The sequence below is a fragment of the Hibiscus syriacus genome, unplaced genomic scaffold (assembly GCF_006381635.1).
Source record: "Hibiscus syriacus cultivar Baekdansim isolate YM2019G1 unplaced genomic scaffold, ASM638163v2 tig00110637_pilon, whole genome shotgun sequence".
Classification (NCBI taxonomy): domain Eukaryota; kingdom Viridiplantae; phylum Streptophyta; class Magnoliopsida; order Malvales; family Malvaceae; genus Hibiscus; species Hibiscus syriacus.
Window position 1 is genome coordinate 619,917 of NW_024062808.1, and position 15,968 is coordinate 635,884.

A 15,968-nucleotide genomic window follows, 5' to 3' on the forward strand; every position below is an offset into this window, starting at 1 on the left:
TGGAACATGTTGATATTGGTAAATGCATGAATAAGATAATGTTGGTCACTTTTGTGGAGTTGAATAATTTATTCACTCGATATGAATGTGGTAGAAATTCTGTAACTGAATACGGATCGAATGACTAAGATAAGAGATTGATAATTGTTAGAATTAAATTACAAGTTTGTGATTGGTGATAAAGAAATCAGCTCTAGATTTGTAACTTATATTTTATATCATCAAGGGTTAAATGTTAAAGATACTTGGATGAAAAATTATGAGAATACTCCGATATGGTAAAATTACGAAATTACCCTTATGTTGGAAAATGATAAGAATTGCCCCTGGAAGTTGGTTAATAACTCTGAAAATACATATTGATCCGATATAACTACTGATGTGCATAAGAAATGTTAGTTTTATTTGGAAATTATGGATAATCGGTTTTAATCCTATGAGAGTTTGTGAAGGAATCATTTCAAAATCAAAGAATGTTCGGGAAAGCAATTGATCATAGGATCTCTAAATTATAATTATTTTCGTTAAGTGCTAATATTGAAATTATTTGGTTAAGAAATTACGAAAATGCCTTGAGAGATAAAATAGTCTGAATTGACCCTGAATGAGAGAGTACTTTGAGGATTTGTACTTAACTCGATTAAGTACGAATTTAATCGTTAAGATCATGTCTTTGTACAGAAAAATTTATAATATTTCGTTTGTAAAATCTGAGAAGACACTTGACCCGAAAATATTCGAGTAAGGAGTAAATACTTGAAGAGTAATTTATTGGAGGTATTCTGCTGATAGAATTGTTCGAAAGGACTGAAGTAAATGATAAGATTGAATTAAATAATAAGACCGGATGGAAGGAAATGATTGAAATATTCTAGAATTGTAAAATGACCAAAATACCCTTGGAATGGAAATGACTCAAGAATGTCACCAAGCTCATGAATGAATGGATATACTCAAAGCTTTGTAATGAATAGAAAAACGTTGAGAACCAAAATGCCCTTATGACCTAGAATAAGTAAATGTATTGGATTAATTAAGAAATCCAAATAAACATGGATGTTGTGCTACCAGTAAAAGTTATGGAACGCAACTTAAGTGATCAACCAACGCTAGTGCTATATCATTACCTGAATGATATAATTACCACTTGAATGTTTGTTCGTCTTCTCAAATTTGGATCGATGATAATTCTGGAAGTACTTGGTTCAGCTCAACTTTAGAATGCATACAGTACTAATAAGTGGGTGTTCGTGAGATAAATCAACCACGAATACCAGAATGACTTTATTATATGACTAAATTGAATTGAAAGGAAGTGCAACATGTATTTGAGATTCAGAAATGTCTGAACTATTCTGGAAAACTTTAAAGTAACCGGGATAAACTTGCTTACTAAACGAACTAAGTAACCTCAATGACCGAGGATTAAATAGGTGATTGGATGAGTTTGGAAACACTGTATGAATTGTCCTTATGGGTTATGAACATGAATCAAGTACGTCCAAATTTTCTGATATCGTTGAAACATGGAAATGTAATAAAGACCGTTGGAAGATCTATTCAGCGATAATTATGGGGATGATCTATTGATATGCATTTTGGTATTAAAGAGTGAATGCATTGGAAGGATAATGAATTGATTTGTTGACATGCATCAGTCTGTGAGTTGTGTAACTTTAGTTGTTTGATAATACTATCGATAGTCATAGATCGTAAATGACTTGAATCTTCGATTACATATTTTGATCTAAAATCAATTCGGTCATGTTTGAAAACGCAAGTAATGCAGAAGGAAAAGATTCTGAATACCTCATTTGGTACAATTGGGTTGAAATCCTATGAATTCAAAGTATATTCCTGAATACCCTGATTGTTTGGGTAATGGAATCACTCGCAGTAAATCTGAATTTAGAATTATTATGTATAAAGGTTCCTGAACGTTTTTCTGATGCACGTGGAAACTTAGTGGAATTCTAAAGTATCAATTTGAAATGTCTGATTAGATCGGTTAGAAATTGATTCTCTTCAATAAGATCTTATTCCTGGAATCCGATCAAATTGCACAAGTTCATGTTATCCATACTGATGACTACAAAATGCCTCTGATAAATATTGGGATTTCTCTAGTGTGTTCCTTATATTTTAATAAATTGTTTTAACATGTGGTACACTGAAATTTATGGTTACTGTTTTATGGATGCGCCGACTTAATGGTGATGGCTTATGGATTTGTATCACGGTATAAGTTGTATCTTGGATATACAGTTTTGTAAAGTACAGCTCTGATCAAGCTGGAAAATTTTTATGGACCTAATGTGACTCTTAGGTAGGCTCTGCGGCCCTGAGATCATTCTCGGGTAGGCCCGTGGCCCTAAGATGTGTTCTTAGGTAGGCCCCGTGGCCCCGAACTTTCTTGGGTAGGCTCTCAGGCCCTAAGATGTTCCCTTAGGTTAACTCTTTGTAAGATGGTTTTAAAATACGAGTTTAAAAAGCTCCACTACAATATGCTTTATGGGATTTTACTGAACTATCATTTGATTAGTGTACCTATTATGATTTTATCGTACTGATAGAACACACTAGATATCCTGTTCGACCTCATGAAAACGTGATAGTATGAAAGATTTCTTATGAACTGAGATTCATGGCTTCTACTCGATGAACTTCTAAGGGAACCCCAAATTATTCTGCAAGCTGGTATACATATGATTCAATAAGGAAATTATATGGCTTTCCATTTATCTACATGTCATGTAGCATCATCTGGTAGTTCTGTATTACTGAGCTTTCCAAAGCTCACTCTATTACTCACCTTTTCAGGTTAAAACAATTGTACCAGTGCATCTATCGACTTCAGTAAGGGAGTTCTTCCGGCGTGGTTGCAGAGTATGGTATTTGTGATTAGGGGGCATGTAATTGTATTTTGATTTATATACGAGTTTGGAAATCTGTTTTATTTTTTAAATAGTGATAAATGATTTTATAAGTTTACATGTTCTGATAAAAAGTTTTAAAATTTCCGCTATTTTTACGGTGGGTCGCTCCGGTGACCCTAATGTGACTTCCCGAATCGGATCGGGCTACCCGCATCGGTCTGGGGGGTTACAGTTATAGCTTAGCTTTTGAAAAGCTAGGAAGTTGTAAATGTTATCTCTTTATCCTGAAAAAAAAAGAAAGAAAAAACTAGTGAATTTGTTAGAAAATCCTAAGTGATGAGCTTAGGTAGTGGATGTAGACTTGGTTGAAAAGTCGAGCCACTATAAATCCTTGTGCAAATTGTCTATCTCTTTTTACTCCTTACTCCCTAAACTCTAAAAGCTAATTCACCTCCTCTTGGCAATATTCGATTGATCAATTGAGCTTAATCGAAATCTCAATAGGTTATTATTGGGTTGATACAAATCATCAATATTATAATATTAATCAATAAAATTAATGTTACAGCTTTTAGATATTAACTACAATGTTAATTACACTAATTTAGTAAGTAGTGACGGATGCAAGTGTTGTTCGAGTGTTGGGATGGGTAGATGATCGGATATGAGCAGTCACTCCTATTAAAAATTTTAAATTATCATATATTTTAAATTTTATTTATATTTTTTATTAATAATCTATTTTCGTCCATCCTAAAATTGTAAAAGTTCACTTTTAGCATAAAATTCTTCGTTCATCCCTGCCAAAGCAGATATGTACCTACCTGAAACCCAAAATTATCTATATTAATTTTATATATTTTATTGGTTGTGCACACCCTAAAATTTTATTTGTATCTATTTAATATAAAAAATTATTTTATTAATATATATGTGTACACTTAAAAGTATTTTTGAATTCTTAAAAGATAAACTCATATTAGATTGGCTTAATTTTAAACTTATTTTATTAGTTAAAGGTAATAAATTTTGTCGATTGTCGACGATGGAGTCTTGAGGGTCAATCTCGACTCTTTTCATATATATGTTTTGCAAATATGTGTTTTATTATTAGTAGGCTAAAGTATATAAATGGTATCTCGGTTATAATGTGTTACTTTATTGAGTCTCCGATTATTAAAAATTACAAAATAATTTTTCGATTATAAGGTATTATTTTGTTGAGTCTCTCGACTATTAAAAATTACAAAATGATCATCCGGCTATTTATATGTTCTAAACTCATTATTTTTTGTCAAAAAAATTGACAGTCATTTGACCTAGACGTTAACATACTGATTGAGATATGATAGTAGTTTGAGATTCTGTGATCATATTTTATTATATCTTAGTTAGCGAGTTAACGTCTAACTCAAGACTGCCGTCAATTTTTTTAAATGTAAAGGACGAGTTTAGGACATATGAATAGTCGGGTGACAATTTTATAACTTTTAATAATCGGGGCAGAGACTCAACAAATCAATACCATATATTCGAGGAACCATTTTGTGACTTTTAATAGTCGATGACTCAACAAAGCAACATTTTCTAGTCAGGGACCACTTGTGTAGTTTACCCTTATTATTATTTTGGTAAATTATGGATTACTTCGAAGCTACAACTCTAAAATTCATAGGTTCTGTTATATGGAAAATTGACCAAAAAAATCTTGAAAAGTAATATGGTTTGAACATTCAGCTGCCAAACTAATAAATTGTCTATAAATACATCCCTCATAGACACATAAAAATCATCCCATACCAATCACACCTCACATGGAGTTTTCTTCCTTAGCTCTCACTTGCCTCATGGCCTTAGCCATTTTGATCCTTCCCTCCCATGCCCAAAACTCACCACAAGACTACCTGAATGCTCACAACGCTGCTCGAGCTGCCGTCGGCGTTCGCCCTATGACTTGGGATGAAAACGTAGCTGCCTTTGCACGGAACTATGCTAATCAACGCAAAGCCGATTGCAGACTCGTGCACTCCGGCGGAGGTGGACGATACGGTGAAAACCTAGCTTGGAGTAGTGCCGACCTCTCGGGCACCGCCGCCGTACGGATGTGGGTTAACGAGAGGGCCGACTACAATTACAACTCCAACACCTGTGCACGGGGCAAGGTCTGCGGACATTACACCCAAGTGGTTTGGCGCGACTCGGTTCGGCTCGGTTGTGCCAAGGTGAGGTGCAACAACGGTGGAACTTTCATCGGTTGCAACTATGCTCCCGCCGGCAATATTATCGGTCGAAAACCGTACTAGAAACCTTCATGTGCATAAAATCCTTCCAAATCAACTTTAATTTGTGTTGTAACAGAAAATAAAAACTATATATGTACTCATCAACGTACTGCATTACATGTAATAAGGAAGGAAGGGATATTTTATTATCTTGAATTGCTATTTTAATTTGGTATTTCTTTTTGTTTCATTGTTTTTTTTCTTCTGGTTTCTTTGTTGATCGGTTTGGCTTGTCCTCGTTCGTTTGCTTTTGATTTGGCTTGGTGTTGATGTGTATTTAGATTATGTTATGCTTTTGTGTGGTGGAAATGAATTGAATATTCAATCAATTGTTCGTGAATTATTCGTTTATTAAGTTCAATACACGAGTATAAACAAAAATTTTATGTTTATTTAATAAACGAACGAGCATGAACATATATGTGTTTGGTTCATTTATGTTCATAAATAGACTCATTTATTGGCTCGTTTATAAGCTTGTTTGCTCGGTTACTCTTTTCCTTTTATTTTTCTTACAATTCAAATATTGGTGAAGGTAACTACTAAATTGAATATAAGGTGAAGTTTGGAGTTCAAACTGTGAAACTTAAGGAACTTAAGGACTACTGATATAATTTCACCATTTTTCTTTGGCTGGCAAATAAAAGGGTTAAGGGGATAGGTTTGGCTGACGTACATTACACAAACGTAAAACGAATATTTTCGTGATGTTAAACGGACATGCTTATGAATACCAAATAAATGAACACGAAGACCTTCAAAAATAAATAAATTAACACGAACACGACATTAAAAATTTAAATTAACACAAATTGGACATGAATATCTTCAAAAATAAACAGACGAACACGAATATTGTTTTGTTCATTTAAACTCGATTCATTTACATCCCTAAGTATAAATATATACTTATACAAAAATATATGTGTGTTCAATTCATTTATCTTCACGAAAATCCTCGTGTATAACCTCATTTACTCAGTTATCTTTTTTTATTTTTTACATTTTAAATATTGTTGAAGGTAAGTATTAAATTGAACACAATATGAACTTTAGAATTCAAATTATGAAGCCTAAGGAGCTTAAGGATTAGTACCAGTGTAATTTCACCTTTTATCTTTGACTTCCAAATAAGCTTAATATAAAAATAAGTGCTCAAACTTTGTCTCGAAAAATGTTTTAGTGCCTAAAGAAATTTTTATTAAAAACAGGTTCCTAATGTTTCTAACGTTATACTTTTAGGTATTCGTCGTTAAAAATCACCGTTAACTATAACGGTGATTTTGAGAATTTATTTAAAAATAAAAATATATTTTTGTAAAAAAAAAACCACCCATCAACCCCAACCCCTGTGCCTTCTCCTCTCCCCCACTTTCCCCTTCTATGCCGGACGATCGGCCGACGATGACTATCACCGCCACCATCATCGGTACCGGTGTCGATCTCCAATTAAATATCCATTGACCTTTCATCGTAACATGTCACTATTTGCTATAGAGAAACATTCAAAGGTTCGTTGGTTTTTAAACCATCGTCGTCATTCTTTGTCGATTCCGACCGATTTCGATGTCCATAAGCCACACTGCTGCCACCATTCGAACCATCTTGCAATTCCGATCAAAACCCAACCATTCAACGACGACGATGGTGGCCAGAGATGGCCGGCGACCATATTAGGGGTTATTTTATATTTTTAGTGAAAAGTTGGGTTTTTTGTAAATAAATAATTTTTTTTAAATTAAAAATAATATTTTTATTATTAAAAATAATATTTTTAATTATTAAAAATTAAAATTTAAGCGGTAGACACCTAAAAGTATAACTGAGAAAACGTTAACTACTTATTTTTAACAAAAAAAAAATCTTTGGGCGTTTTTCGAAGTAAAGTTTAGGCACTTATTTTTGTTTTAATCCTTTCAAACAAAAGGATAAAGAGAAGTGTTGGTTGTCAAGGGGACTTCGACCATATAAATGAATATATTTGAAAACATTAAAAAAATAGGTTGACGAACATAAATTAACATGCTTATGATAAGAAGAAAAATGCTAGGGTTTTTTATCGAGGAAAAAGATAATATTCGTTAAGAATTTTCCTAATTTATGATAAAATATGCACTGCAAAAATACATTTGTTCGAACTCGATTCTTTTAAGAAAAACAACATTCTCTTTTACTACTGAGATCATTCAATGAATTTATCGACCTTAAAGTTACACTAAAATAAGAATAACATTATCTTTTACTACCGAGATCACTCAATGAACTATACCGTGAATTGATTTCTAATATAGATTTCTTGTTATTCATCGATCGAAAGATTGTTCTTTTAGTACGTAAAATACTTTAAAAAGATTACGATAACAATGAAAAACTAGAACAACTCGATTTAATTTCAAAATCAGAACGTGACCGATTGATAAAAACGAGTTCGAATTATAATCCAAGTGTTCAAGCAGATGGACCGATCATTTTTTCAGGCACAACAAGACTCTCAAATTCTTCTTGTGTCAGCACACCGAGCTTCGTTGTGGCCGCCTCCTTCAAGGAGCAGCCTTCTTTGTGTGCCGTCTTGGCAACTTTTGCAGCATTGTCGTACCCAATTTTCTGAAAACACAAAGATTCGAACGACTAATTAGAGATTCGATTCGAGTTACAAAGAGTCTTATTTAATACGAACATCACAAATACTAAAACCTTACGGGATTCAAGGATGTCACGAGCATCAGAGACTGCATCATAATCATCGAACATAAACAAAATCAGAATCCGCATCGTAATATTCGAATCGAAGTTTAGCATGAAGAGATTTTACAGACCTCGTGCAGTAGTTTCGAAATTCTTTCCTTGTTGGCTTGAATTCCCCTCACAGAGTTCTTCTCAAAGGAAGCAGCTGCATCACCCAGCAACCTTATCGACTGATACCGAAGAATAAAGCGGTTAAATCGCAGGGTTCTTTCGCAGTTATATCCAAGTTTCGGAGTATCCGACATGGTTCTGATATAACAGAATGCATGTCGGATATGCGAAAACACGAATGGATTATTACGAGGAAAAAACAACAACGACAACGTACGTGTAGGAGTGCATTAGCCATCAATGGCTTGAACACATTGAGCTCAAAGTGACCATTTTGATCCACCCACTGTGATGGCAACATGGTTGCCCATGACCTGGGCACAGACCATGGTAAGGGCCTCACATTGGGTAGGATTCACCTTTCCCTGAAAAAAAATCATGAATTATTTTATTCGTATCGTATTATATCCGTATTCGTATTAATAAATCGATGTATAAGATGAGAATTATACAGGCATAATACTGCTGCCAGGCTCATTTTCAGGAAGAATAAGCTCACCAAGACCACATCGAGGACCACTAGATAAGGAAGATTAAGATTGTTGAAACCATCATGATAATTTTACTAAACAGCAAACATAAAAAATATTTTTAAAAATAGGGTTAAATGTTATTTTACTCCAAAAAAAAACTATGAAAAATATGAAAAATGAGGAAGAGAAAAAATGGGTAAATTACATGTTTAGTACTTAACTATCACTTTTATTAGGTTTTAGTACTAAACTTTATTTTTTTCAAAACCATGTCTAACGTTTAGTTTAGATTTTAATTTGGTATTCCTCTGCTAGAAACTTAGCGGCATCAATGACATAGAATTATTCTCTTTTACGATATTCCACGCGTCTTGTAATGTAAATTCCATGTCATCGACGTCGTTAATTTTTTTTAACGACGGGTGTTAAATCGAAACTTAAACTAAACGTTAGGTGTGGTTTCAGAAGAAAACAACGTTTAGGTACTAAAACAGAATGAAAGTATAGTTTAAATACTAAACATGTAATTTATCCAAAAAATTAACCTCCCCAGGAAGCGAATGTCATTTGCAATCTTCATGAATGATGCAGCTAAAGTATTCAAAGCTCCGCCAGCTTCAACAATGGCATCATGTGCAGCCTGGTTATGAAATCGATGTTATTCGAATTCGAATGTAAATGTCGAATATTAAAATACGTTCGATACGAATTTTTTCTTCAAAAAAAAAATAGAAGTTGAGAGATTTAACCAAAGCTTCGAACTTATTTTCTGCAGTAACGAATGGCAACCTTGTTTCCTCAGCTATTGCAGCAGCTATTTTTACATCAAACCTGAGGTTGTTTTTATAACGTTACAAACTCTTGCTTTATGATGTTTTTAAAATGGGTAAATTACACATTTAGTACCTAAACTATTAGTTTTGATCCGTTTTAGTACCTAAATTTTCAATTTTTTCAAAACCATACCTATTGTTTCGTTTTTGTTTCGTTGTAGTACCTCGTTGTTAAAAAATTAATGGGTAATTTGCACATGGAATCTTTTTTATAGGTAAATTTCATCATTCTTCGTTCAACTATCTTATCACTCCTATTTTGGTCACTAAAGTTTAATGTTTTTTAATTTAATTATTTAGCTTTCAAATTACTCCTAATTTAATCACTATAACTTTAAATTTTTTTTTATTTTAATTATGTATTCATAAAATAATAATAATCAATGTCATGCCACAAATATTATTAATAAAATAAATTAGAATGATTAAAATATGAGCAATTTGAAAGTAGATAAATTAAAAATTTTAAAACTTTAGTACCAAAATAGGAGTGAGAAGATAGTTGAGTGATGAATGATGTAATTTACCCATAAAAAGCGAGGTACTAAAATGAAATAAAAACTAAACGTTGTGTATGAATTTAAAAAAAATTAAAAATTAAAATACTAAAACAGATCAAAACTAATAGTTTATGCACTAAACATATAGTTTACCCTTTTAAAATTATATATAAATTTTATTCAAATATAAAATATGATACACAAATGTTAAATTAACGTAGTTGTGCCCGACCGAATTTTAAAACATAATAAAACACATACCCTTTCTTTGTATTCAATCATGTCCCTACGGCTGTACCACCTTGTGCAAGCTGTCATATAAAAATTAAATTAGCGGACCCTTTTTTTTTTCATATGTAATGGGGTAAGGGGGAGGTATGATAGTAGGCTGCCCTTAATGCCAGGTTGAGAACAGTTTACGTGGAGACCTCCGAATTATGAAATGTCCTCCGTAGGACTCGATCCCACGACCACAAGGTTAAGAGCATTGTGCTCTACCAACTATATGTATTAGATTTTTGGGTAAAGTATATAAATGATTCACCAACTATAGGATATTATTTTTGTTGAGTCACTCGACTATTAAAAGTTATAAAATGATCTTCTGACTATAGGATGTTATTTTATTGAGTCCCCCGATTATTAAAAATTACAAAATGATCACATGACTATTCATAGGTTCCAAAGTCATCCTCTTTCTTTAAAAATTTGATGATTATCTGAGTTGGACGATAATTTGTTGACTAGGATATGATAAAATCATATTTTAATGATGTCTAATGGCACTGTCGTTCTGTAACTTTTAATAGTTGGATGATCAAATTTTATCATATCTCAGTCAACATGTTAACATCCAACTCAAACGATCGTCAAATTTTTAATGAAAAAGGTTGAGTTTAGAGCATAGGAATAGTCGATGATTATTTTGTAACTTTAAATAGTCAATGAACTTAACAAAGTAATGCACGTCAGGGGTCATTTTATAACTTTTAATAGTTAATAGATTCAACAAAATAACGCCCTCAAGGACCATTTGAGTACTTTATCCTGTATTTTTTATTAGATGAAAGAAAAATATTTTATGCACATTTAAAAATGACAAACCTGATATAATCGTGGTAAGGTACCGGAAACTCTATCAATTCCATATTTCACCTATAATCCAACCCCAAAACAAATATTAATATATTTGTATGTGTTAGATTAAATTGAATATAAATTAGGTGCATTAATATTATAAATATATATAAGTTAAATTCAGAATAAAATAAAGGGTAAATTATGTGTTTAGTACATAAACTATCAGTTTTGGTCTATTTTAGTACCTAAATTTTCTTAAAAAATCAAAATCATACATAAAGTTTAATTTTTGTTTCATTTTAGTACCTCGCCGATAAAACCTTTAGTTTTGTTTCATTTTGGTACCTTATTCAAAATTTAACGTTAGATTTTGAAAAAAATATATATAAAAGTTTAGATATTAAAACAGACTAAAATTGATAATTAAGGTGCTAAACATGTTAAGTTTTTAACTGTTGAGTACTAAAATGAAACAAAAACTTAATGTTAAAAATGGTTTTGAAAAAACTGAAAGTATAGGTACTAAAGTGGATCAAACTGATCATTTAAATACTAAATCGTAGTTTGCCCTAAAATAAAACCCAAAGTAAAACGAGTGGTAGGTAGATAAAGGAACTTACTTGTGTAACATAGCCACTTAACTCTTGTCCAAGTGTCAAAGGCGTGGCATCTTGAGTGTGAGTGCGACCAATTTTAACAATGTCTTTGAATTCATTGGACTGTCGAAAAATAAATATATAACAACACAATATGGGTAAAGATATTAAACAATTGGGAAAATTACAAATTTTAATCCTTAAACTATCAGTTTCAATCTATTTTAATGCCTAAACTTTTCAAAATCATACCTAACGTTTAGTTTTTATTTCGTTTTAGTACATCACCGTTAAAAACTTAACGGGTGATCTGCAGGTGATACCTTTGTTATGGGTAAATTACATCATTCATCACACAATTATCTTCTCACTCCTATTTTTGTCACTAAAGTTTAATTTTTTTAATTCAATCACTTAACTTTCAAATTACCTAATTTAATCACTCTAACTTTCAAATTTATTTATTTTTATTTTTAATTATATATTAATAAAATGATAATAAAAATTTCATATCATAAAATTTATTAATAAAATAAATTAGAGTGATTGAAATAAGAACAATTTAAAAGTTGGGTAGTTAGATTAAAAAAATTTAAACTTTAAAGATAGTTGAGGGACAAATGACGTAATTTATTTCCATATAGTAAGGGTAGAAGGCATGTGCAAAATCTTAGATTGAAGAGTAGAATGCAAATTCTTTAACTCAGGTATTAATCTTCTCGTTAAGGTGAATGTTACAGTGTTTCATAGAAGATGTTTAGAAAACACGATAAGTTTTAGAAGATGTAGTTTCTCATGCATGCATAGAGCTTGGAGAAGACGTTGTGTCTTCTGGACGTCTTCCGAAAGTCATCGTATCTTTTAGGCATCTTTTGAAAGTCATCGAGTCTTTTGGACGTAGGGATGATAGTTTAACCCGAAACCAACGGGTTTTGACTCGACCCGACTCGATCTGACAGGGTCGAATTTTTATAAAAAAAAATTTAGGTCCGAGTCGGGTTTTCTAAGGGGTGAGGTTGGGTTTGGTGGAGGTTGAAAAACCTTTAGACCCGACCCAACCCAACCTGAGGATAATAATGTAATTTCTTTAAAAAATATTATTTTTTTAATTAAGTCTTTATTTTATACTGAATCGGATCGGATTAGATCAGGTTGAATCTATACTCTAAAAATTCGAGTCTGATGGAGGATATATAATTTTTAAGTCAAATCCAATTCGGATGGAGGATACATATTTTTAGGTGGGGTCAAGTTGGTTAAAACCCCGACCCTAACTCAACCCATTATCATTCCTATTTGGACGTCTTCCATGGAACAATGTAGGATTCACCCTAAAAAAATAATTATTCTATACGCCTTATGACATTGATTGTTATTATTTTATATTTACCCTAAAAATAATTATTCATTGAAGTCTTGAGTTCAAGTACCACATATGTTAATGGTATAAACGTTCATTGTTAAATAATTGAAATTCTTTAAACATATATTATTTTATATTTACCCTAAAATTATAAAAAAATATCTTTTTTTTCTGAAAACATTAACTAATTTTACCATGTTAGGGCGACCACATCAACTTTTTACTATTAACTTTCCCACATTATTCATGAAAATCAAAAATTGACTTTCAATTGAAACCCGTGTCGGCTTGACTTGTTAAATCTAAACCACTGGTTCATTTTTGCCCTTTTTTAAAGTTCAAAGAATATGAAATGAAAAAGACACCACTAATGATGTAAATGAGAGGATAATGATTGTGAGCTATTCGAGATCGATTCGATCAAGGCTCGATAAATACTCTGATCGAATGGACTTGACTCGAGTTCTTAACGAGTCGAAACGATCTACTTGATATTTGACTCGAAAAGTTCGTGAGCAGCTCGAAAATATAATATATTAATATTATATTTTAAAAAAATAAATTACTAATAATATTAACATTTATGTATTGATTTTTTTTTAAAAATACAGTAAGAGTTTCATGTATTTAATGTTTGAGTTTGAGTTTGAGGCTTCAATCGAGTTTAAGTTTAAGATTATTTTTTTTCATTCGACCCTTTTCGAGCTGCTCACGACTTCAGTTCAAGATTTCGAGTTCGAGTCGAGCTTGAAAATTTTAAGTTCTCGAGATTTTTAGTCGAATCGAGCTCAGCAATACTCGAACTCACTCGATTCGTTTACACCCCTAGATACAAGTCTCCATCCACCACCCTATTGGCTTTATGAATATTGAAACACATTCAATTACGGATGTCGGTTCACATCATGGCTCATCATCTCCACTCTTTCCACGCTTTTACATTAAATTTTCTTCACTTCACCATGAAAAGTGGTAGGCTTAGTTGGTTCAAAAAAACATTAATATGGTCAATAATGTAGGGGTAAGAAATGGGTTTTTTTGGCTGATTTTAGATTTTGGATCATAAAAAAGAGATTTTTGGTTTTTTTTTTTAATTAATTATGGAAGGCAAGAAACCGACAAGATATATCAGTTAAGTTTTACTTACGGTTGGAAATGTATCATTAGAAGATTGAGATTTGTTGACATGATCATTAGGATGTACAAACTTTTCACCACGTTTGTGTCCCAGAAGCTCAGCTGCTCTGTTAGCAATAACCTAGGAAATTTTCAAAGTTCCAAGACAATAATTAGGGTTTTTACCATAAAATTTTGGTGTAAAGTATTAAACATGATCCGTGTTTACCTCGTTGGCGTTCATGTTACTCTGAGTACCACTACCCGTTTGCCAGACAACAAGAGGGAAGTGGTCGTTGAGTTTCCCTTCGGCTACTTCTTGCGATGCGTCCATTATGGCTTTCCCGATAGACGGATCAAGACCGTACTCCATATTCACCTTGGCTGCACATTTCTTGAGGATGCCAAAGGCACGGATGATAGGTTCGGGCATCCGTTCTCATGGACCTCCGATATTGAAATTCTGTAACGATCTCTGAGTCTGTGCTCCCCACAATCTATAACAACAACAAGTAACGATATCAATCGTCAAAGAAGAAGAAGAAGAAGAAGATCGGACGAGAGGGAGAAGACGAACTTATCGGAAGGCACGTCAATGGGGCCGAAAGTGTCTCGTTCTTCCCTAAAAGAACCATCGCAGGTGGACGCCATAGGTGAAATGCTTTGTTGAGACTTTAGTGCAGCTTCATGTGTAGTTTACTTATACATGTACAATGGGACATATTTAATAATTTCTTCACATGTACTAATTAGGTGCCACGAATTTGACATACTAAATATGTGGATTGAATTTTTTTATTTTATTTTCTTTTTTAAAAATATAAAAAAGAATGAGTTACTTTATATCTATGATTGATGTACATACTTAAACTTATATAAGAATGTGTTTATTTCTTTGAAAAAATGTATATACTTACACCGATATGAATATGTGTTTTTTAGATACGAAATTTACACCGATATAAGTATACGCATCTCTCATTATCAGTATAAGTATGTGTTTATTTTATAGGAGATGAACATACTTAAACATGTGCATGTGTTTATTTTTAGGTACCAAATTTACATCGATATAAATATATATCTCCCACCTGATACCTAAAAGTGAACATATACTTATACCGTGTAAAATTTGTTTAGTTAAATTTGTTTTATGTAACTTTAGAAATCAACCATTTCTATGTTCAGATGTAATTTTTGTTTAGTTAGTTTTATTTTTTTATTTGTGTATGTTTAGTTAACATTTGTGAACATATAAATGAATTCTTCTCTAACATATTAATGAATATATTTGCAAACGTTAAACGAATAGAGCCCGAACACACCTAATAATAAACGAACCAAGTTTGATCATGATATTAAAAATTTAAAGGAATACTAACAGAACGTAAAAAGCTTCCAAAATAAACAAATGAACACGGATGCATTCTTATTTGTTTAAACTCAATTCATTTGCACCATTCGTTGTACTCATTCGTGTTCGATAGGTGAGACATGTTTACTTTTTCTTTTTCTTTATTCGTTGTACTCTTTCCTTTTCATAGAGTCCCAGTTCCTTTTCTCTTCGGGTAAGATTAAGATTAAATTTAGAATTTATAAAAAAAATTAATTCGTAATGTTGTCGTATGAGGCGACGACCTAAGTGTCATCTCTTTTATTTTTATTTTTTATTTTTTTTATTTTTTTGAATTGAAAAGAAAGCTAAGACATCAGCTTAAGTCACACAGCTCCCATGATAGAGAACGCATGCCAACTATCACGCGAACAAGGGGAATCGGATTGTGAGCGGCATCAACCTGATTCAACAGTTGAATCGCTTGAGAGTTATCCGATTGCACAACGAGCTTTGAGACTCCAAGATTACGAGCAAGGAGAAGGCCCAGGTAGACCCCCCAAAATTCAGCTTGGAGAGGCGAGCTTGCACCAATTCTTTTAGTGAAACCAGCAGACCAGTCTCCGTTTGGATCACGTATGACACCACCTATCGAGCTTC

The 15,968-nt window shown here is 32.4% G+C and overlaps 1 protein-coding gene and 1 pseudogene across 1 annotated transcript; one reads left to right on the plus strand and one right to left on the minus strand.

The window, feature by feature from the left end:
* The first annotated feature begins 4,682 nt into the window (after positions 1-4,682).
* Positions 4,683-5,307, plus strand: LOC120136693 (pathogenesis-related protein 1-like). The gene has a single exon (XM_039152654.1). It carries the CDS (start codon positions 4,691-4,693, stop codon positions 5,177-5,179), a length of 489 nt encoding a protein of 162 aa, XP_039008585.1. The 5' UTR covers positions 4,683-4,690; the 3' UTR covers positions 5,180-5,307.
* A 2,759-nt stretch (positions 5,308-8,066) lies between these two features.
* On the minus strand, positions 8,067-14,626 carry LOC120136837 (annotated as a pseudogene).
* Positions 14,627-15,968: the final 1,342 nt, after the last annotated feature.